Source organism: Apium graveolens, chromosome 1 (genome assembly GCF_009905375.1).
Source record: "Apium graveolens cultivar Ventura chromosome 1, ASM990537v1, whole genome shotgun sequence".
NCBI lineage: Eukaryota > Viridiplantae > Streptophyta > Magnoliopsida > Apiales > Apiaceae > Apium > Apium graveolens.
This window is the reverse complement of record NC_133647.1, coordinates 33,842,911-33,867,376: the sequence shown is the minus strand read 5'-3', so window position 1 is coordinate 33,867,376 and position 24,466 is coordinate 33,842,911. Positions and strand designations below refer to the sequence as shown.

General features: G+C 38.9%; 1 protein-coding gene across 1 annotated transcript; it reads left to right on the top strand.

The window, feature by feature from the left end:
- The first annotated feature begins 1,933 nt into the window (after window positions 1-1,933).
- LOC141719670 (uncharacterized) lies at window positions 1,934-3,892 on the top strand. Its single transcript, XM_074522050.1, has 2 exons — window positions 1,934-3,195; window positions 3,278-3,892. The coding sequence occupies exons 1-2, from the start codon at window positions 2,704-2,706 to the stop codon at window positions 3,824-3,826; spliced, it is 1,041 nt and encodes a 346-aa protein (XP_074378151.1). The 5' UTR covers window positions 1,934-2,703; the 3' UTR covers window positions 3,827-3,892.
- The last annotated feature ends 20,574 nt before the right edge of the window (window positions 3,893-24,466 follow it).

Sequence of the window (24,466 nt, the reverse complement as noted above, 5' to 3'; positions counted from 1 at the left end):
AATTAGGGCTTTTTGGGCCTTTTTTATTCCACCAGGCCTAATCCGGTCCGTCAGACTTAACCTTTCTGGTCTGAATATTATACATCTTATTATTATTGGGCCTAGCAGCCCATTAATTATAAAATCAGGACTTATTTATCCCTATCATTTGCCCCCCAACTTTTGGGAAACATTGATTAGGTTTCGCAGAAGTTAAATCTATTCGTTCCCTTACAGGGTTTCGTTTTTGCGTAAAGTGTGGAGCGACCTACACATTTACAACGAATCTTCCTTTTATTCAGAAATTATCTTAATTTCCAGGAATTTTTCCCTAATTTTCTGGAATTTTCCCTAATTTTCTGGGATTTTTCCTAATTTTCTGGAATTTTCCCTAATTTTCTGGGATTTTTCCTAATTTTCTGGATTTTTCCCTTAATTTCTGGGTTTTATCCCAATTTTCTGGAATTTTCCCTAATTTTCTGGGATTTTTCCTAATTTTCTGGATTTTTCCCTTAATTTCTGGGTTTTTTCCTAATTTTCTGGATTTTTCCCTTAATTTCTGGGTTTTATCCCAATTTTTCTGGATTTTTCCCTTAATTTCTGGGATTTATCCTAATTTTTCTGGATTTTTCCCTTAATTTCTGGGATTTATCCTAATTTTTCTGGATTTATTCCTTATTTCTGAAAATATTAATATTTTTCAGAAATTATTTAAGGAATTTCCTTATTTTTTCTGGATTTTTCCCTTAATTTCTGGGATTTATCCTAATTTTTCTGGATTTTCCAGGACTTTTCTTCCTTTTTTTTCTTTTTTTTTTTTTTTTTTTTTTTATATAAAATTTTCGACCAGGAATCCATTCGACCAGGATCCTGGTCGAATTAGCCTTCAGTATGCCTTGGTCGATTGAATTTCGAGCAGGTTGGGTTCGAGCAAGATTCCTGGTCGAATTTCGGCCAGGATTTTTTCCTATATATATTATTATTTTTTTTTTTTTTTTTTTTTTTTTTTTTATTTCGAATAGGATTTTTCGACCAGGAATTTTCGGTTAAGATTTTCGGTCAAGATCCCCATTTTTTGACCGAATTAACCACCATCTCTTGCCTTGGTCGAAGCTATTTCGGGCAGGTACTATTCGACCAGGATTTTACCTTGGTTCCTGGTCGACAGGGTCAGGAAATATTCTGGTTGAACCAGTTAAATTTTTCGAATAGGATTACTTCCCTTTCGGTCAAGATTCTTATTTTCTGACCGAATTAACCTTCCTTCTAAACCCTGGTCGAAGGATTTTCGAGCAGGAACATTTTGACCAGGATTTTGCTGTGTTTTCTCTTCGAAAGGTTCAAGAATACATATATATTTTTTGTATATCCTTGGATTCTCAATTCTGGGCTAAGATTTGGGCCTATTTTAACTGGGCCTATTCTCTAATTTGGCCTACCCTTTTTCCTGGGCTACAATAGAAAAACCTTGGCCCACTTTCCTTGGTCCAACTAGTTTTTTGCAATTGGCCCATTGCTTTAACTGGGCTCCCTTCCCACTTTTTTTTTTTTTTTTAAACATTATTTGGGCCTCAAACATGGCTTGATTCTTTCTAGAATTAGGCCCTTTTCTGAGATGGGCTTTCATTTTCTAATTCCAAATCCTTCTAGGGTTTTTCTGGATTCTTCCAGATTCTTCAAAAACTTTAATTTTCCTCTGATTTTTGCTAGAACTTCCCGGGTTATTCCAGAACCTTCTAAGTTTTTGGGCCCAAATGGGCTTTTTTAAGGCCCATTATCCTTCTTCCTTGGCTATATAAAGGTGGGGTGAGAGTTTTATTTCTTCACACCTCTCATTTCACCTCTCATTTCATTCTACAGCTTCTCCTCATCCCTAGCCTTTCCTTTCTCAAATCCCTCCTTTAGTTTTCCAACCTCTCCTTCAGGCTTTTTCTAGCTTTCTAATGGCTGACAAGAATTCTGAGAGGGCGGCCAAAATTGCCTCGGCTTCAAAACGAGGTAAGGATATCGAGATCCGCTCTTCATATATGTCTTTAATTGATATGATTAATTCTAGGGGGGATGAATATCCCTCCACTGCACATCTCGACTCTTTTAATCACTGTAATACTTGGCATAACATAGATTTCAATAAACTAAATGCTCGTTATAACGTCCCTCCTCCCTTTAGACTAGTTCCAGTCTCTGGTGGTGACCGTACTTGTCACTGGAGGCCTGATACTCTCTTCATCTACACCGACGCCCTTAATGCTGGGCTTAGGTTCCCTTTCCATCCTTTTATCCCTCATCTTTTGGCTGACTTACAAATTAACCCGTGTCAGCTTCCTCCAAACGCCTGGAGGAATATTCTATGTTTTATGGTTTGTTGTCTTAGGGAGGGCTTTCCTCTTTCTGTAGCCGTTTTTAGGAAAGTCTTTCAATGTTACAATAGTTCTTCCAATATTTGTGGCTGGGTTTATGTCAAACAAAGGCCCAAAAGCAAACATATTTTTAACAGCGCCTCTATTCCGGATAATAATCCAAATTGGAGGAATAGTTTCGTCGGGTTACGTTGGGAGAATGGCGATTGGGGCACGCTCTTTCGATCCTCCTTCGGGAAGGTCAGTGATGGTAGCCTCAAATCCATTCACTTAACTCCTGAAGAAACTATCATTTATAATGGGCTCACTCAGGATGATGGCACCACCACCAGCTGGACTCTTTTAGAAGAGTTTTCCCTGATTCATGTGGGACTATCCTCTGTTTCTCAACAGGGTATTTCTCTTCCCTTCTCAATTTTTCTTTCTTTCACGCATTATTAACATCACTTATTTTGTCTTTTGCTTTGTTTCAGCTGCTAAGGAGATTAACGAGGACAATGTCCCCTTGGTCGAGGAAACAGCTAGGATGAAGAAAGCTCGGTTAGCAGGCCTAGACACCAGAGGAAAGGCGACAGAGCCTATCTTCTTGAGAAAGCACAAGGAGCCTATGGGGGAGGCTTCAACTGAAGGAGCTGAGGGCCATAATGCTCCTATCACTGCTGCTGCCCCTGCTGCTGCTGCTACAGGCGCCTTTCAGCCTCTCTGGGGATTCCGCCGAGGGGATACCGTGGTTGGTTCCACGAAGCATGCTTGGGATTGGTCCTACCATAGCGTGACTCCAAAGGACTTTACTGATGTAGTGGCCACTCCTGACCTTGAGAGGATTAAGCTCATGGGAGCCCAATCTCTGGCTTCGGTATGCCTTCTCTTTTTTTAAACTTATTTCTCGTTCTTGTAGCACTTTCTTGCCTTACACTTTGTTAATTGTTTTGTTTCAGTCTAACGCCTACTTTCAAGGCGCTGTGAGGCAAGCCGAATCATGGAAGCGGGCTTCTGATAAGGCCGATAACGCCCTCAGGAGGCAGCAGAAGAAGTATGCTACCCTGGAGAAGAAGCTCAAGCGCAAGGAGGAAGAACTCGGAGAGTCTAACGCCGAGCTGGTGGTACTTCGGGCGGAGAAGGATAAAGCTATAGACAATTATCTGGACTCGGAGGAGTTTGCCCAATCCATGAGGATTAGGGATGATTCAGTCTTTCCCGAGTTTTTTAGGACTGGTTGGGACACGGCCCTTGGGACCGTGAACGAGGCTTGTCCTGATATTAACCCGGCGGACTACATCTGCCCTGACGATGAGGCCTTGCTACAGAGGTTTCGTACCCGAGTAGTCGTCTCGGATCATGTTCCTCAGGATCCACTTCTTCCTCCTCCCGAGTCCTCTTCCAGACCCGCTGAGGATGACAGCTCTTCCTCCTCCGAGACGACGGAGACATCTAGCGAGAGCGGAGAAGACGATGATATGGACGCCGAGGGCACCTCAGCTCCTTAGAGCTTTTTCAGCCCTGCGTGGCTTTTTTTATTTTCGAGACTTTATTTATCAAACTTTTGTAACATCTATCAGATCTATCTCATTTATCACCTTTTATGCTTTGCATCCATGCATTTGATTTTTATTTGTTAGGCCACAATCATGCTTTGAAGAACTTATGAATTTCATAAAATTGTCTGGGATTCGTCCCTTACACAAGTCTTAATAAATTTCGTAATAAAACTAAAACATATAAATCCTAAGCAAGCAAAGCTTCAAGGTGCTTTTCAACCTACTCGCCATCCTGACGAGTGAGAATCGTACTTCGACCATCTTACACGTAGTAAACCTTCAGGTTTTGTGCGTGCCAGGTTCTCGGGACTTCAAAACCATCCATAGTCTCCAGCTTGTAGGTTCCTCTACCCTGAACGCTCTTGACTCTATACGGCCCTTCCCAATTTGGGGCAAGCTTTCCTTTCTGTCCGACACCAGAAGCCTCTATTTTTCTCAAGACTAAGTCACCTTGTTTGAAAAACCTCTCTTTAACCCTTAGGTTGTAGTAGAATGAAGCCTTTTTCTGATATTCTACTATCTTTGCGTGTGCTTTATCTCGTACTTCATCAATTAAATCCAGGGCTAACTTCTGCCCTTCCTCATTTTCTTTTTCATCAAAAGCCTGAATCCTTGGAGAAGAATGTGATATCTCCACGGGAACTACCGCTTCCGCCCCATATGCCAACATGAAAGGAGTTGCATCTGTCGTGACTCTACAGGTAGTCCTATAAGCCCATAATATGGGAAGTATCTCATCTACCCAATTATTTCTCGACTTTTCGATCCTCTTCTTTAGTCCATCCAGGATTATCCGATTTGCTACTTCCGCTTGCCCATTGGCTTGCGGGTGAGCCACAGAGGTGAATCGTAACTCAATTTCATTTTCTTCACAATACTTCTTGAATTCCTCATTGTTGAATTGCGTTCCATTGTCAGTGACGAGGATACGGGGAATTCCATATCGGCACATAATGTTTTCCCACAGGAATTGTGCAACCTGCTTAGTTGTGATTTTGGCCAAAGGTTTGGCTTCGATCCACTTGGTGAAATAATCAATGGCTACAATCAGAAACTTCCTTTGTGCTGTGGCCATAGGAAAAGGCCCTAGAATATCCATCCCCCACATAGCAAAGGGAATAGGTGAGTTGATAGAGGTCAGCATCTCGGGGGGTTGTCTGGCGACTGGTGCATGCTTCTGACAACGATCACACTTCTTTACATATTCTTTGGCATCAGCCATCATTTCTGGCCAATAGAAGCCTAAACGAGTTATCTTATGAGCCAAGGCCCTGCCCCCCAAGTGTTGCCCACAAATGCCTTCATGCACTTCCTCAAGAGCCAATCGTGCCTCATCGGGCCTGAGACACCTCAAGTAAGGAACCACGAAAGATCTTTTATATAGAATCCCATCTATCAAAGAGTACCTTAGTGCTCGAACAGTTAACTTCCGTGCCTCAATTGTATCGCTTGGCAACCAACCGGTCTGAATGTGAGCCTTGATGGGATCAATCCATGACGTCCCCAAGCCTACGGGAGCCACAAGTTTAACATCTATACTTCGTGTCTTCAAAACACGGAAGTACACACTTCCTGAACTTTCTTCAATCTCAGATGAAGCAAACTTTGATAGCGCATCTGCTTTAGCATTTTCTTCCCTTGGAATGTGTTCAACATGGCATTCATTAAATTGGGTCATCACAGCCCTTACTAGGCGAACATACTTTGCCATCGTATCATCCCTTGCTTCAAATTCTCCCTTTACCTGGGATATGATCAACTTCGAGTCTCCACGGACCTTTAAGTTTTTGACTCTAAGTGTCCCAGCTAGACCAAGGCCAGCAATCAGGGCTTCATACTCTGCCTCATTGTTTGTGGTTGGGAAGTCTAGCTTCATGGCATACTCAATTAAGAATCCATCAGGGCTTTGCAAAACCAACCCTGCTCCACTGGAATTTGTTTTTGATGCTCCATCAAAATAGAGAACCCAATATTCTTTCTCCTTGTCCCCATTGTCGACTCCCTTGTCTTGAGGTGTGGTATCTTCCTGCCCCCCGACTTCTTGGTTGGGTATGGTACATTCCACCACGAAGTCAGCTAGTGCCTGAGCTTTTATGGCCATACGTGGCTTATACTTGAGATCGAACTCTCCCAACTCTATTGCCCACTTAATTAGTCTCCCACTTGCCTTGGGACTGTGAATGATATTTCTCAGTGGCTGATTTGTTAGCACTTCGATTTGGTGAGCTTGAAAGTAAGGACGCAGCTTTCTCGAAGCCATTACCAAGGCTAGAGCGAATTTCTCAATAGTTGAATAATTCAACTCAGCACCATGCAAGATTTTGCTGACATAGTATACGGGTTTCTGGACTTTCAGTTCCTCCTTAACCAACACCGCGCTCAAGGCGCTTTCTGAAACAGCCAAGTACAAGAATAAAACTTCACTCAAAACTGGCTTGGCCAATAACGGGGCCTGGCCCATATACTTCTTTAACTCTTCAAATGCCTTCTGATTTTCCTCACTCCATACAAAGTCTTTAATGTTCTTTAATGACTTGAAGAATGACAAGCACTTGTCTCCTGACTTGGAGATGAATCGTCCTAGCGCAGCAACCCTTCCTGTGAGTTTCTGAACATCCTTGACAGTTTTTGGGGGTTCCATGTCCAGGATTGCCTTTATTTTATCGGGGTTAGCCTCAATTCCCCTCTTTGAGACCATCAATCCCAAGAATTTTCCAGATCCTACTCCGAAAGCACACTTCGTGGGATTCAACATCATCTTGTGGTACCTCAGGACCTCAAAAGCTTCCCTCAAATGGGTTATATGATCAGTCTTTACTAGACTCTTGACTAGCATGTCATCAACATAGACTTCCATAGTCTTCCCAATAAGATCTTTAAAAATTTTATTCACCAACCTTTGATAGGTGGCTCCTGCATTCTTGAGACCAAACGCCATAACAAGATAACAATAAACACCAAAGTCAGTGATAAATGATACCTTTGGAATGTCATCCTTATGCATTTTGATCTGGTTGTATCCGCTAAATCCATCCATGAAACTCAGCATCTCATGTCCAGCGGTGGCATCAATCAAAGTATCAATTCTAGGCAGCGGAAAACAGTCTTTGGGACATGCATCATTCAGATCGGTGAAGTCTATACACATCCTCCACTTTCCATTAGCCTTCTTCACCATTACAGGGTTTGCTAACCACTCCGGAAATTGAATCTCCTCAATGAAACCAGCCTCTAAGAGCTTTTCCACTTCCTGCTTTATAGCCTCTTGTCTTTCCGGGGCAAAATTTCTTTTCTTTTGTTTTACTGTCTTCCGGCTTGGATCCACGTTTAACTTGTGGGTAATTAACCCCGGGTCTATGCCTGGCATATCAGCTGCTGACCATGCAAACACATCACTATTTTCTTGCAAAAATTTCACTAACTTCCCTCTAAGGGGCTCCTCTAATGTAGCTCCAATAAAAGTCATCCTCTCAGGATTCTTGGGATCTAAAGGAACCGAATCCAATTCTTCTGCTGGCCTTCCTCTATTCTCATCATTTTCTCGAACATCCATATCTTCAATAGGAAGAACCTGCCCCCCGACTCCATCTGCCCTCAAAGAGGCCACATAACAGCTTCTAGCCATTTTTTGATCTCCCCTCTCTTCTCCAATCCCGTTTCGGGTGGGAAACTTCATGACTGAATGGTAGGAAGAGGGGACTGCCTTGAAGGCATGTATCCCTGTTCTCCCCATGATAGCATTATAAGTTGAACTAGCCTTTACCACCACAAAATCCAGCATCTGCGTTGCTTGCCTTGGCTCCGTACCTATGGTGGTTGGTAATTTAATTATCCCTTCCACAGGACATTCTACTCCAGCAAATCCATATATCGGCATGTCGGTTGGTGTCAACTGGGAGTCGTTATACCCCATCCTTAGAAAGGTGTCGTGGAGCAAGATATCCACAGAAGCACCATTATCCACAAGGACCCTCTTAACCGGGCTATTTCCTATTATCGGCGTTATGACCAGCGGGTCGTCATGGGGAAACTTCACACCCTCTAGGTCGGAATCATCAAAAGCCAATGTTACTTCTGTCCTGGCCCTCTTCGGGGCTTCTCCAACAATATGCATAACCTCTCTAGTATATGCCTTTCTGGAATTTTTGGACAATCCAGCAGCAGTTGGACCTCCAAAGATCGTGTTTATCACAGGCCCTCGAGGTCTCGGCCCTCCATAAATGGTGTTTATAACTGGTCCTCTAGGTTGGGGATTCCGCCCCTGATCATCTTGGTCCCTCCTACGATCTTCAAAGTTCTTCCTTCCATTATTGTTTCTGTCTCCTCCATCTCCAGTATACTTGTTCAGCCTTCCTTTTCGAATCAAAAACTCAATTTCATCTTTCAACTGCCTACACTCATCGGTGTCATGACCAACATCTTTGTGAAACCTGCAATACTTGCCCTTATCTAGCTTGGCGGGATCAGCCTTCAAGGGCTTAGGCCAGCGAATATCTCTGTCTTTCTCAATCTCCATCAAAATCTGACTTCTGGGGGCATTCAGCTTAGCGTATTCAGTGAACTTTTGCCCAGGTCCTCCCTTCTTGGGGGTTGAATCAGGGTTTTGTTCAGTTCTAGGATACTTATCCTTAGCGATGTACTCCAAATCAGTTTTTCGTTTCTTGCCTCCAGTGGGCTCATTACTTACTACGGTCTTCCTCATACTCTCTTCAACCTTGATATACTTCCCTGCCCTCTCTTGGAGCTGCAACATGCTCTCAGGGGGTCGTTTGGCCAAAGACATCTTGAAAAACTCATCCCTAGTTCCTTGTTGCAGCGCTATCATGGCTACCTTATCATCAAGGTCTGGGACTTTTAAAGCCTCCTTTGTAAAACGATTTAGGTAATCTCTTAAGGATTCTTTAGCTCCCTGCACAAGACTCATAAGAGATGCTGAACTTTTCTCATGGACTCTTCCACTGATGAATTGCTTAATAAAAGCCTGACTTAATTCTCTGAACGATCCAATAGAGTTTGGGGGCAGGCGACTGTACCATCTTTGAGCCATACCCGACAGGGTTTGAGGGAAGGCCCGACACTTTATAGCATCATTCACGGGTTGCAGCAGCAGTGCATTAGAGAATGTCCTAACATGATTAGCGGGGTCTCCCGTGCCATCATAGGCTTTGATAGTGGGCATCTTAAATTTTCTTGAGATATGGGCATTCATTATCTCTTCTGTGAAGGGTGGAGTTGGATCATCAGGATCCCCAAGGGGAAGGAGATTGCTTGGATCAGTTCTTGGGACAGCAGCCCTTCTTCTTACCGGACCATCCAGGTCTATGATAGGAGGAGGATTTCTCCCCCTAGGAGGTATGTGGGGTCTGGTGGCTTGGTAAGCCTCCAAATCACGCCTCAGCCTTTGGATTTCAGCCTCATGAGCCCTGATCTTTTCCTGCACTTCTTGGGGATTCGCCCCTGGGGTGCTTTGGGGGCGTTGCCTTCCATCGGCCATTGGCTCTTTTCCAGGACGCCTCCTTCTCGGGGCCACTTCATCATCCGAAGATTCGGAGTCTCTCTCAGTGTATGGACCAGAAAATTCCCGATCCTCAGGGATAGGATCCAAACCTCGTATATAGGGGGGCGACCGCCCTCGTGCTTCGCTTCGCCCAGCATATCCACTTCCTCCAACCTCAGGGTGAAGGGGCATCCCATAAGGGGGGTTAGTAGTAACAATAGTTGAGTATTCATACCCGACGGGTCGAGAATTCACAGGTATATGTATTTGTTGAACTTGAGGATTCGTACCTTGAACAGTCGGGGGAGTTGTCTCTTGTGGCTGAGGATGAGTTGCCCCTGTCTGGGCTTCCCCCTGAGTAGATGCATAAGTTGAATGGGGAGGAACCTCCACGGTTGATGAAATCACCTGGGTTGTCCCTGATGGTGTTCCCTCCTCCAGAGTGCTGGTTGTTCTCCGTGTTCTCGCCATGGTTGTTGTTGCGTAATTCCCACAGACGGCGCCAAATGTTATGGATTAAAACTACTATATATTATTGCTGTATTTAATACTAAGGAACGTGAGCTCCAAGGCTCGATTTGACTGCTCTTGTGTTTCGTGACTCAATCTGCCTTAACAAGATGCCTACGTACCTTGCTGATTGCCAAGGATCAAGTCAAAAAACGTAGTTCTGATTTGTGGGGTGAGGCCCCTTATATAGATGCGGGAGTCCTTGAATTGGACTTGGTATAGGAGGCTTGGTGGATAAGCCTCTGAATTAGGATAGACTTAGGAGTCCTAGGAAGTAGGAAGTTGATTCCTTATCCTTTCAGGTCCCCTTGAGGCTAATCTCTAAGGATTTATATCCTCGTCGGGACTCTTTTCAACATCTGATTTCTCCCTTATTAATTAATTACGAAATTAATTAATAATTAGGGCTTTTTGGGCCTTTTTTATTCCACCAGGCCTAATCCGGTCCGTCAGACTTAACCTTTCTGGTCTGAATATTATACATCTTATTATTATTGGGCCTAGCAGCCCATTAATTATAAAATCAGGACTTATTTATCCCTATCATGTGACCATCTTGATTAGGCTTTCTCCGCATCAGGACTTGCTCAATTCTTTTAGTTGATCAATGAACTTTCATTCATAGATTAGGATCTTCTTGTTCGGCTCAGAGCTATTTATACTTTATTTCAATTATACAAGGAATTTCTTTTTCCTCAATTCATTGACGAATATTCATAATGAATATCTTCATTTGATTCTTCTTTCATACTTACTCTTCTCGGTCAAGATTGTAAATATTTAACAAATTGTTAAAAACATGGATGATCAAATATCCATATATTCCTCGGGAATCCTTTTTTCTCTAATCGGGATGAAATTATATATTGAACTTTGAAGTCATAGTAAGGGTATCAGTTTGATATTGGTATTCTGAATTCAATTCTATTTGAGAATCTAATAAAGTATGTGAACGAGGACAACACTGAGTGTACCCTTTTATTGGCAAGAAATATTTGATAAGAGGCTATCGATTTTTCTGATGCCAAGACCACTCGATTCAGAGTTTTAATTTTCTTTCTCGGCCCAAATTTAAAAACTCTTTATTTCAAAATCTTCATCCAGGTAGCCACAATTTCTTCAGTGGTTACGATGTTGAGATTTTTACAAACAAACTGAAATATGCCTAGTTGCATATGTTCTCATGAATGACTAGTTAATTGTCCTAACTAGTCAAAATTTTAAATAATACGACAAAAGCCTAGCTAATCGTCCTAGCTAGTTGCTATGAGCCAAACCAATTGTGTTGGCCATTTTCTTAGCCGGCTGATAATATTGCTTGATATGGACTAGTTATTATTTTGCTAGTTCCACTTCCAATAAAATTTTGATTATTCCATAGTGCATTATATATGCCAGATTTAATTGTTGATAAAATTTTCAAAGAATGATCTAATTGAGACCTAACTAGGTCGCCCACTTAAACGAGAATTCATATTCAGTTTTATGAAATAGTTTGTTCATGAATTATTTTATTCTTTCGTTTGTATAACGAATATCCAATTAAAATTACAAAGTGATTGTAGAATAATATACTTCCTTATTTATTAATCATTGGGTAAAATTCCTTCTTTCAAAATAGCACCTCTTTGAGACCTCAATGGTTAACCTTTGGTTGAGGATTTAATTCGCTATTTCTTTCATTATTCGAGAAGAAAAGTATTCTTTCAATGGGAAAATCTTACAAGTATCATTCGTATGACGTTATTATTCAGCAATCATTGCTTTCAGTGGATATTCTCCATAATATCGCAATATAAAATTCTAAGGACATGGAAGGATAATCCTTGTTACATTCTTCCTTCCAAGTTATAAATCTTCTGAGTGTTGCAAATCTTTATTCAGAGCTCATTATTGTTCAGATGTTAGATTTTGAAACCTTGTTAAGACTGTCTAAATTTCATCGATATCGTGAAAATCATTTCCCAAGGCTAATTCCCTTCCCGACAAAGAGAGGTATAGTTGAGAACCGATTGTTGTAATATGAGACTGAAAGCTCAATGTTATGATGGTGCAATCGGAGCATCGTAATGAGTAAGTTGTTTTAAAGAGGGAATACCATGTTTAGTTATTATCATAAGTATCTTTAATATGGTTATAGGAGAACAAAAATAGGGATACAACTTGATTAGTGAGGTACACTTCTATGAAACATTATTAGTAGAGGTGCTAATAAATTCGGGGAAAAGCAAGCATGTATGAATTTGAGGAATAAGATTTTCAAGAATCGAAGGTAAGGTTAGTAGCAATCCCGTGCTAGAAATACTCGACGATAAAAATAGGATGTTGCTTGAAGTCTAATGATATGTCTACGCAGCTTAAGGACCGTCACATAAGGCTTTCTAATAATAATATAGAATAATTGTGATAAGGTTCGGACTGAAAGGGACAAGGAGTTTACTTATGAGAAAATTTTGGAATTTTTTTTACACTGAACATGAGATAGAGGCTATAGTCAAATTGATCAAAGGCCATGATTAAGAAATATATTATCATCAAGGAAAGGCCAATGTGGTGGCCAACACTTTAAGTAGGAAAAGATATATTGAGGATGACAAATCTCAGAATAACTGATAAAAAGGATCGCATGAAAAGAACGCTTTATTACTTAACAAGAAGACTTAAAGATGCCTAAAAACGTAAACGGATATTAGTCGTGACAGAATATGAAAGGGGATGTCATCGAGTAGGTAAGTAAGTATTCGACATAGTTGGAAAATGTAATAACCCTAAAATTTTAAACTTTTTGTAACCCTTATGAATAGTGTTTTTGCTGATATTTCTGAACAAGAAAACTTTTCATGCCACACTATGTAGGGGTTCTTATATGGATATTCTGAGATTTTATTGGTACTCTATATTTTATATAAGTGTATGTAAAGATCGTCAGAATCCAATTCCGAACACTTTGATTTTTCCCGGAAATCCACTAGATATAGAAAGAATTGAGTATAAGGTAACAGGATAAAAAGGATTTAAATTAAAGGATTATAAGAGAGGATCATAAAAGGAATATAATGTATTGAGAAAGGTTAAGGAAACCCAAGTAATAAGATCCCGGGTATGATCCCTCAAATGAGAAATGAGAACGAAAGTTAAGCGAACCGTATAACAGATCAGCGGTCATTAGGCAAACAATTAGGAGTTAATCAAGGAGGTTAGGGATGATGAGGTCATCCAACCAATAAGAAGAGGGCAAGTGAGGGAGGATGACATCACAAGGTGACATAAGCATGACATAAGGGGAAGGAGGTGTGGTTGATTTAAAACCACACAAAGTTCAAGGTTAAAAAGGTAATTAACCAAAAACAAATCAAAAGAAACCAAGCTAGGCAAAACAACTCACAAACATAAAAATCATTTCACTTCTTCATCAAGAAGCTCTCGGCTTTTCTCTTCATTTCAAGGAGGAAAATTCAAAATTCAAGTTCCAAGCTTCCTTAATTAGTAAGGTAATTATCTAATACTCCTTATGCATAGATATGGCTATCCTATAAGTTTAAGCCTCCAATTCATTCTCAATCTCTTCCACGAAATCAATGAAGAAGATAATGAATAGTGATTTCAAGAATTTTAACATGATTTTCTTTGTTTTTCCTTTAAGATCCAAGCATCCCTAAGATATCTCAAGGCTTCTTAAGGCTTCCTAGCTACTCAAATCACTTCAAGGAAGGTATAACATCTCCAAACCCTAACTTTACTTTGTATATTAGGATGGTTTTGATTGTTATGGTAAAAGAGAAGCTTGATGCTTGTATGTTTAGAGTTTGGGAGGGAGTTGTAGTGAATTGGATGTTGAAATCTTGTTGATTAGTTAAAGGACTTAAGTATAGTTTTAAATTCAAGTTTAAGAATAAGTAAAAATTATTAATGTTGAGTTTTTGGGGCTGTTATGATGTAGTATGGATGGAGTTTTGATTGGGTTGTGATTTTGGATTGATTGTGGGTTGAATCGGAGTGTTTTAAATTTGGGAAATCGCGTAAACATAGCCGTTGTAATGTTTGATTTACTTTAGGCTGTTTTGTTCTTAACATTAGGACCCGAGAACTCCCTGCTAGGTTTTGACCATTGCCATGATTAGATAGTTCATGTTATGAGCTTCGTTTTGATATGTGGTTCGTTTGATTCCGATGTACGGTTTAGGAGAAACGGACGTTTTAAGTAACGACGTTTCGCGAACGAACCATTACCCCTCACCTTACTTTGAAACATAGGTTAAAGACCTTAAAGGACTAATTAGAGTATGAAACATTTAAGTAAAGTGTAATAGGGAGTTGGTAAGACACTCGCGAAAGAATCGCCTTAAAAACCATAATGGTTAATTTATTAAAAATGGTGGAGCCGAGGGTACTCGAGCGACTTAAGTGAATCGTTAAGCGCAAAGCGAGCGTTAGAGTCTAAATTAGTTAAAGTAAAGTTTTATAAGTGACTTTGGTTTAATTCCAACTTATATGTTGTTTATAGGTTACCAGACTCGTCCCAAGCCATTTGTAACCCCCAGTCGCTCAGGAAGTTTTCTACCCGTATAACTGTTGTTGTGATGTATATGTATATATGCATGATCTTGTGATAAATGCATATTTGTTATTAGCAAATTCTTGCGATATATTGGAGCATGTGATATGGTATATATGCATGCCTGTTTCGTATTCTTGATTTATATATCTGTTGGTTCAAATGCTTATTAGTTGCATAATACCTATGCTAGAGATAAGCGGTATATGAGTATACCCTTAGTATAGGGGATAAAAAGGTGAACTTTTTCTAAAACCGGGAGGCGAGGCTCCCGAGTATAATATATATATATATATATATATGAATAGTTTTTAAAACTATTAATCGAATAAGGTTTATTCGATAACTTTATATTATTTAATGAATATTATTTAGAATATTCATTCGAGGGCTTATGACTCAGTTTATTTTATTAATTGAATATTATTTCGAATATTCATTCGAGGGCTTATGACTCAGTTTATTTTATTAATTGAATATTATTTGAATATTCATTCGAGGACTTATGACTCAGTTTATATTATTTAATGAATATTATTTGGATATTCATTTGAGGACCTATGACTCCGATTATTTGCTGAGATATATTCTTTATTTTATTAAAGAATAAGGTGTCGATAATCAAACTTATTTTTGATTATTCAAATAAAGATAGTACTTTCGTACAAGTATATCTTTGGTTATTTAATACTCGTTTCAAGTATAAGTTTTACAACTTCTACTTCAATTATTTGTATAAAGATTATTCTTTATGGGAATATTATTTAAATAATAATATTCAGATATTTTCTAATATATTGGGACTGATTTACTTTATTAAATTAGCATTACTCCAAACACTCTTTAAAGTGTTTTCGAGTCCTTAAAATGATTTTTAAAAGTTAGAGCGGATCCCAAAACTCAATTTTTTTATATATTTAAGATCTTCCTTTATAAAGGGGATTTAAATACTCGCTCAAAACCAGAGGGATCCGGCTCTGTGGTGTATTTTATATTCGCAACAAGGTTGCGGTTTTGGTAAATGAATTAATTACTTACCCAATGTTCGGGAAGTAAGTCCATCTATCGAGTCGACATAAGCAACATGGGCTCAGTGGGCGTCCATGATAGTGTAAGTGGCTCAGTGGGAGTCCATCAAATGCGTAAGTGGCTGAGTGGCAGTCCAGCATAAGGTCCTATTGCGACCAGGGTGATGACCAGTGGGGAATTCGTCCATCTACTAGTAGAAAATGTTACTTATTGGTATCTTTGCCTGATCAGCAAGATATCGGGTTTATGCCACAATTATTTTCCTTTCCAAAAATTCATTGGATGTTACAAACTCTGTTCATACTTTACATGATAGAGATTTTCAGGAAATGTATAAAGAGATATATATGAGGATATATATATCGGGACTTAATGAAGTATCTCATAACTTCATTTCATTCAATAATATTTCAAAGATTTAATCATTCAAATCTTGTCTTGTAGTCTCATCTATGTGATGAACTGTTGAAAGCTCCTTATACCTTGAACAGTGGTAGTTCAAGTAGCTTTATAAATGATATAAGTATAGTGAAGTATTTGGTAACTTCATCCCTTGTTTTTGCTTATATCCAGTAAGTAATTATCTTGCACTTGATAAAGGATTCTAGTAAGTTATCCATTTAGATACTTGCATTATTGTTTACACTATATATTATATTGCGAGCTGTAATGCTCACTCTTGCTTTATTTCTTCATCAAACAACAACAGTTAGGAAAGATGGCCAGACTCAAGCAGACCCAACGCAAGAGCGTGGGAAGCGCCCCGCGCCTTCCCGTTGAGATCATAGCTGCTATAGCTGCTATAGCTGCAGAGGTAGATCTATCTGTAGATCAGACCTTCTACTTTTGGGAATCAATTATGTATAATTATAACTTGTGGCAGATAATGGCAAATAATTGTAAACTTATCAAGTAATCATTTTGGGTTGTAATAACTTTTAAATTGTGGATTCAAAGACTTGTACTTATTTCAATTTCATCTCTAAGACTATAACGAGTTGTGGTGTGTGTTAGTGTGGGGTCACAGCATAAGGTTAATTATTATTAATTAAGTGAAGCGATATTGTGGAAAGAAAGACCGTGACGACCCGGATCCCTGACCCCGGATCTGGGGGTGTTACAGAAAATGAAAACGGAAAGGCGAGGGTTAAAATTTTGGCGATTTCGACTTGTAGATGACCCAAATTGGAGTAAGAGTTAATTATAATAAATTTTGAAGGAGGATTATCAAGAACCAAGTTAGCCGTCGTGTTAATTGAGGATTTTGGGTGATAGATTAAATAAGACCGCTTACTTTATTATGCAAACGATACATGTCCACTCTACAAAATTGATATGAATGCGGAAGAGATAATTGGGATAGAGAGACCTTGTGATGACTGCGCCACACAAGTACCCAAGATTTAATTATCAGGACTATTTCCCAAGATATTTGCGAAAGAGGACGGACAGAGGAATGACTTAGAGTTCTCAAATCGACAAGTAGAATGAGAGGACTATCCTGACCATTAAAAATACAACTAGCGGCTTACCTTTTATTTGGAACGGTTTGGGAAATCGCCTATTATTGACAGATAATTCGTGTAGATGTACTTACCACACTAGCATACGAAAAATAGTCGCCGACATCCCTTACGAAGGGCAACGTGAAAGAATGAAGGATGTCATTGTCAGAACTGATAGAAGGCAAAGAAGATCATACATGCCCTATAAAGGCCACTAGTAGCAGGTACCAATAAACGTGAATACGTCTAAGGCGCTAGCGAGAATAACAAGTACGATCCAGAAAGTGTCGTAGTACTATAGATATTATACGGGGAATGATTAAAGAAGTCTGACCGATGACGGAAGCTGAACGTTGCACGATCCTAAAATGTGTCAATAAATTGAGTATGAAATGGTGCTTCCTTCAAGACGGCAACAGGACGAGGATTTGCCTTACGTTACCACGGGAAGAAATGTTAAATCTGGCGCTAAGCGTGTAGCAGGAGACGAGCGTGTAGAAATGCAACGAGAACTTCTTATATAACTTAATCGACAGAGATGATGCGCCCAAAATGGGAAAACGTCAAGGAATGAAACTCTAGCACTAGTAGGAGCGATGTAGGGGGAAACTAATAAGTTGAAGGATGATTCCAAACACTAGAAGATGCACTAATCATCCATGTTATCAATTTTAAGGGAAATGAAGTGGCCAGTTGACGTTAATCAAATTATCGACAATAACGAGTTATCATGCGTGCATTGGAACGGCTACAAAGCTTTGTACGGAAGAAAGAATCGTTCTCTCTTAGGCTGGGAAGAAATTGGTAAGCGGAGGATACTGTACCATAGTTTAGTCAACATACCAAAGGAATTCCTAGAAGTGGCAGCCTAGGACGAACAATAGAGATATGCGGACTAGAACTATAAAGACAGAAAGTACGAAGTAGTGGACCAAGTATTGTTGAAAGTACCTCCCGAGGAGGGAGTGATGAGATTCGAAAGGGAAAGAAATGTTGAACCCAAGATTTATTGGACCAGTTAAAGGATTAAAGGACTAAGAAAGTTGACTTATAAATTAGCACCATCATCGAACGGTCACTAAGTTTATAACGAGTACCACGAATCGAGATTAGGAAATTTAACCGTCAAAACTAAATGTATGATTGAAAATGAGCTAATAAGCTCTTAGCCAGACTTAGTGTATGTCGAGTAACGTGTAGAGGTCATAAGACTACAAGTACGAGTACCCGGAAATATATTGGATGGATGAGTGGAAATTTTATGAAAAAATCAAATACTGCAAGGTCAACATGAGAACTCGAGGTTGTCATGTGAGAAACATATCCCTTCCTATTTCTGAACTGATTCCGGGACGGAATCCTTTTAAGGGGGGAAGACTGTAAGAACCCAAATTTTTGACATCGGTAAAAGACCTTTATGAATGGTAATATAATAACATGAATTGTTGAGACCTTGTATTAATGAATAGTACCCTTGACGGATGGGAAAAAACTTTTGAGCCCACACTATGTAGTGCATGAGAAAATGAGTTTCGGAGTTGATATTACAATTATACGTATCAAATGAGTGTATATAAACGCTATTAGTTTTCGAAGAAAATGAACTTCGAAAAATGACCGTATTTATGACTCATCAAGGATTACAGGAATCACAATATAATTACAAGATTAAAACCCTACGGATTTATATTCGAGTATGATAAATAAAAATATAAGGAATAAATACGAAAGGAATTACGTCGCGAACCATTTACGAATAAGTATTACAAAAATGTTTAAGCAACCGAGCGAACGCGTAAACGATTAAATAAACGTAACACACTAACTAAACCATGGTTACTTTATCAAATAGTAAGCTAACCATAGGATGATCAAGCAAGCTATCCAAATAATGTGCTAAGGAAGCTAACATAAGTAGTTTCTAGGAAGCTACCAAAGATTTGTCCCTAAGATTTGCAACAAGAATAAACCTAGGATTCAACCAAGGAGAATAAAAATCAAGTGCAAGATCTTCCACCCCATTTCCTAGAAGTAACCTAGCAAAGCATCCAAGAGAAGCAACAAAGAGTAGTATAAATACCCCCTTGAATGCTCCATTCGGCCCTAATGAAAAAGAAGGAGAAATCCAATTCAAAAACTCAAGTTCTAGCCCTTCTACAAATCATCCAATTAATTCTCAAGCCTCCTAGAAATTAAAATAAGGTAAGAAATTTATTTCATCTTTTTTTATCAAGGTTTTATGGGTGAAATAAATTCAAGAAACTCATTAGTGAATAGTATGAATAGTAACATCTCCTAAGTTTCTTGATTTCAATGGTGGTTTTAGGTTCAAAAAATCATACCAAGCACTTCCAAGCCTCCTCCATCCTCAAGAACACATCTCAAGCTTTCAAGAAAGTTAAAAATCTTTGGCCCAACTTTATTTAAGATTCATTTTTTAAGATCCATTTAGTATGTGGTAGTAAACTTAGTTTAAGAAGTGGTATTGTTGAGATCTTGAAGTTTAAGTTAAGTAGATTTAAGGTTGATTGTTGTTGCCTTAAGAACATGATGTTCTTGAGAGGAGTTCGTGTGTTGATGATTAAATGATTATTGTTGGTGGTTATGTTAAGAGTTCGGGCGTAAACGAAATCCCGATCTTAAACGTAACTCCGTTAAAACCAACGAATCTTAACTTTAAGTTTCTGCAGAAAATCCTGGAGTTGTAAACTATAGTTTCTTGAAAAATAACCTTTTTTTAGGATAGAAAATTTTATAAGGATTGTTTAGGCGCTTGAATCGCTTGATTCCGATTTACGGATTAAAAGTTATGGTCATTTTAGTAATAGTGATTTACGCGACAAAAACTGCTACAAATTACGAACTTTGAAAATATAAAGGATCGACTTAAAAGTATTCATAAATCATGATATTTTTACAGAAAGTAAAATATTGTGTTTCCTAACTGGCATAAAAATTTCAAGTAAAAATAATGATTCTCAATTTTATAAAAATATCGGAGCCGAGACCGCGCGAGTAGAAACCGTAAGAATCCATAAGCGGAGCCGACGACGATAAAGAGAATGAACCTAAGATACTTAGAAAAATGAAGTGATCATAATGTGAATAAGAACTTAAAGGAATAATAAGGGTACTATAAGTTGAGAGGGTGCATAATAAGTAATACATGAAGTGCGAGTCGCCGTAAATTAGGACGGGACCTAACAAAACAAATTATGTTTATGATTATAGATTTTTGAGCGGAACCTAGAGCATCCTCCACCTCGAGATACCCAGGAAAGTTTTTAAACCCTACCTTTTAAGAACTGTTGTGTTGTGAATATTTTACAAAACTGTGATATATGCATGAGATTGTTTTAAACTGTTTTACGAAGTTTGAGATGTATTACATTACTCAATTGTTAATAATTTCTAGTATATGTTCATACCGAGTTCGAAATGTTATATTTAGACCAAGAGTCGGTCGGTGTAAGCTTATCAAAACCTGGAGGTATCCCGGAGGAGTTTATATTTGAGAATGTTAACGCTAGCGAGTAGCGTGGCGTGTATATATTTTAGACTGATGATCGGTCAGTAAAAACTGATGAAAACCCGGAAGTATTCTGGAGGTGTTTTAATTAAGAATATTAACGCTATAGTAGAGCGTGATGTATAAGTCGTAAGACCGAGAGTCGGTCAGTTTTGTTTTATAAAGTATAAACCCGGGAATCATCCCGTAGATATTTTGGACGATTATATGTCCATAGTAGTACGTTTTAAAAGGGACTCAACGTCCACTTACGAAACATTAAAATACCTCGAACTTTTATTAAAACGGTTTCCCAACAATCATATTACCTCAACTATATTTTATGGTTCGAATAATAAATACTATATACTTATTCCTTTATTATGGGAGTAGTATACTCCAACGATTATTTATTTTAAACCCGATTAATCATTATAGATTATTAATTATGTAGACACAAACTATTTAAGGAATATTATTTTAAATATTCTTTTAGTGAGTAAACTCATTCGAGCTTTAATTATTTATCGACTATTATTTAATTAATTATTATTCTTAAAGGGTTTATTATTGATTTAAAAATCATAGATCCTGATTTAAAACATACCTTCTGATTTCGGAATATCATTCGAATAATTTCAGATCGTCGGTGAATATTATCCCGACTTATTAATATTTTGAATATGGTTTCAAGGAGAAACTTTTCCCCCTTATTAATTATCTGTTGACAACGGTCAACTCGCATCCTTAGTACTTGCTCCGAAACTTTCGGAAGTACATATATATACATACAAATCAAAGTGTACCTATCAACAAGCAATATATTTGGGGAACAATATAAATTCCAGATATATGATGGGATTCTTACAAGGATAATGAGGGGTAGACTCCAGTACTTCGTGGACTGGGAAGACTACCAATTTACTACCACATGAGAAGGTATCTTATATACCGATGAACATGTGGACTATGCGTACCTGAGAGGGATGGACGCAAAACCGTGTCTTGAGAGGGATATACGCGAAGTGTGTACCTGAGAGGGATGGACACAGAAAAGGCCCGAATGCGGCCAGGGTGATAACCAATAACAAAAAGGGAATCGTCGTTCTACTAGTAGAAAAGGTTACTTTTATCGCAGTACGACTGATCATCGTATGCGGTGGCTCCAACGAATGTCCTATTCTTCCAATTAGAATTATGATACAATACCGTAACCCAAGCCTAGGTGCTGGGTTTACTATTAAGGTATTCGTAGGTTAATAAAATCCACTAAAGGATTGTTTTCATAAAGAGGTTTTATCACCAAGAAAAACTATTTTTGAAGAAAACGTATTTATCAAATATGATGTTTTACGTGAGTTTATCATACAGTCATTTTCATACTGTACATTATTATGTTGGGCATTATAGCTCACTCTTGCTTTCTTTTAAATGACACAACACAACAGATAACCAGTATGCCGGTGTGGGACTTAGTCGCTTGCAGTCATGGGGAGAATCCCTGGCAGCTTTGTCTCAGGTGTGCTAGAGTATCAGATAGATATAAGATATCGGTCGTAATTATTATAACTTTATGTAGGGGTTATAAATAATTGTTTGAGATCCTGTAAAGTATATTTGAGTGTAATAAAAGAAGATTACATTTTGTAGGTCATTTCTAAGGCTATAACTTGTGTGTGCGAGTATGAGATTGGGGTCTGTTGGATTGTTGAATCAATACCAGGTTACACATGAGTGAAGGATGGCGTGACAACCCAGATTCTTGACCCCGGATTTGGGGGCGTTACACCGCCCCCAAGTGTTGCCCACAAATACCTTCATGTACTTCTTCAAGAGCCAAGTGTGCCTCATCGAGCCTGAGACATCTTAAGTAAGGAACCACGAAAGATCTTTTATACAGAATCCCATCTATCAAAGAGTACCTTAGTGCTCGAACAGCTAACGTCTGTGCTTCAGTAGCATCGTTTGGCAACCAACCGGTTTGAATGTGGGCCTTAATGAGATCTATCCATGACGTCCCCAAGCCTATAGGATCTACAAGCTTAATATCGATGCTCCGTGTCTTCAAAATGCGGAAGTATACACTTCCTGAACTTTCTTCTATCTAAAATGAAGCAAACTTTGATAATGCATCTTCTATCTAAGTATAGATTTCCTCCCTTGGAATGTGCTCAACATGGCATTCATCAAATTGGGTCATCACAGCCCTTACTAGGCGGACATACTTAGCCATTGTATCATCCCTTGCCTCAAACTCCCCCTTCACCTGGGATATAACCAACTTTGAGTCTCCACAGACCTTCAAGATCTTGACTTTAAGTGTCCCTGCTAAGCTGAGGCCAGCTATCATAGCTTCATATTATGCCTCATTGTTTGTGGTCCGGAAGTCTAACTTCATGGCATACTTAATCAAGAACCCATCATGGCTTTGTAAAACCAAACCTGCTCCACTTGAATTTGTTTTTGATGCTCCATCGAAATAGAGAACCCAGTATTCTTTCTCCTTATCATCCTTTTCTTTATCCCCCTTATCAACTTCCTTGTCTTGAGGTATGGTATCTTCCTGCCCCCCGACTTCTTGGTTGGGTATGGTACATTCCACCACTAACTCAGCTAATGCCTGGGCTTTTATTGCCGTTCATGGATTATACTTGATGTGGAATCATCCCAGCTCTACTGCCCACTTGATCAACCTCCCACTAGCCTTGGGACTATGAATGATATTTCTCAGGGGCTGATTTGTTAGCACCTCAATTTGATGAGCCTGAAAGTAAGGACGTAACTTTCTTGAAGCCATCACCAAGGTTGAAGCAAACTTCTCAATAGTTGAATAATTCAACTCAGCTCCATGCAGAATTTTGCTGACATAGTATACGGGTTTCTGGATTTTCAGTTCCTCCTTAACCAATACAACGCTCAAGGCACTCTCTGAAATGGCCAAGTATAAGAATAAAACTTCATTCAAAACTGGCTTGGCCAACAACGGGGCCTGGTCCATATATTTCTTTAATTCCTCAAATGCCTTCCGGCTTTCCTCACTCCATTGAAAATCTTTGACCTTCTTTAAGGACTTGAAGAATGACAAGCACTGGTCTCCTGACTTGGAGATGAATCGTCCCAGCATAGCAACCCTTCTTGTGAGCTTCTGAACATCTTTGACAGTTTTTGGTGGCTCTATATCCAGGATTGCCTTTATTTTATCGGGGTTGGCCTCGATCCCTCTCTTGGAGACCATCAATCCCAAAAATGTTCCAGATCCTACTCTGAAAGCACACTTCGTAGGATTTAACATCATCTTGTGGTACCTCAGGACCTCGAAAGCTTCCCTCAAATGGGTTATATGATCAGTCTTTACTAGACTCTTGACTAACATGTCATCAACATAGACTTTCATAGTCTTACCAATAAGATCCTTAAAACTTTTATTTACCAACCTTTGATAGGTGGCTCCTGCATTCTTGAGACCAAATGCCATAACAAGATAACAATAAACACCAAAGTCAGTGATGAATGATACCTTTTGAATGTCGTCCTTATGCATCTTGATCTGATTGTATCCATTAAATCCATCCATGAAGCTCAGCATCTCATGCCCAGCAGTGGCATCTATCAAAGTATCGATCCTTGGTAACGGGAAACAGTCCTTAGGACAGGCATCATTTAGATCAGTGGAGTCCACACACATCCTCCATTTTCCATTGGCCTTCTTCACCATTACAGGGTTTGCTAACCACTCCGGAAATTGAATCTCCTCAATGAAACCTGTGATGACTCGTATACTTTTATATTAATTAAAAGTGTAATTATGGAATTATTAAATGAATAATATATGTGTATTGCTTCTGTCAGCTACGTGTTATTTTACTTTTATCTATGTGTGTGAATTATGGTGTCCAGATTGGTTCGTGTAATTAATTATGGACTTGTATTGAATTGTTTTCACTTTTGAAAGTGGATTTGATACAAGTTTATTTGTGTAAATATG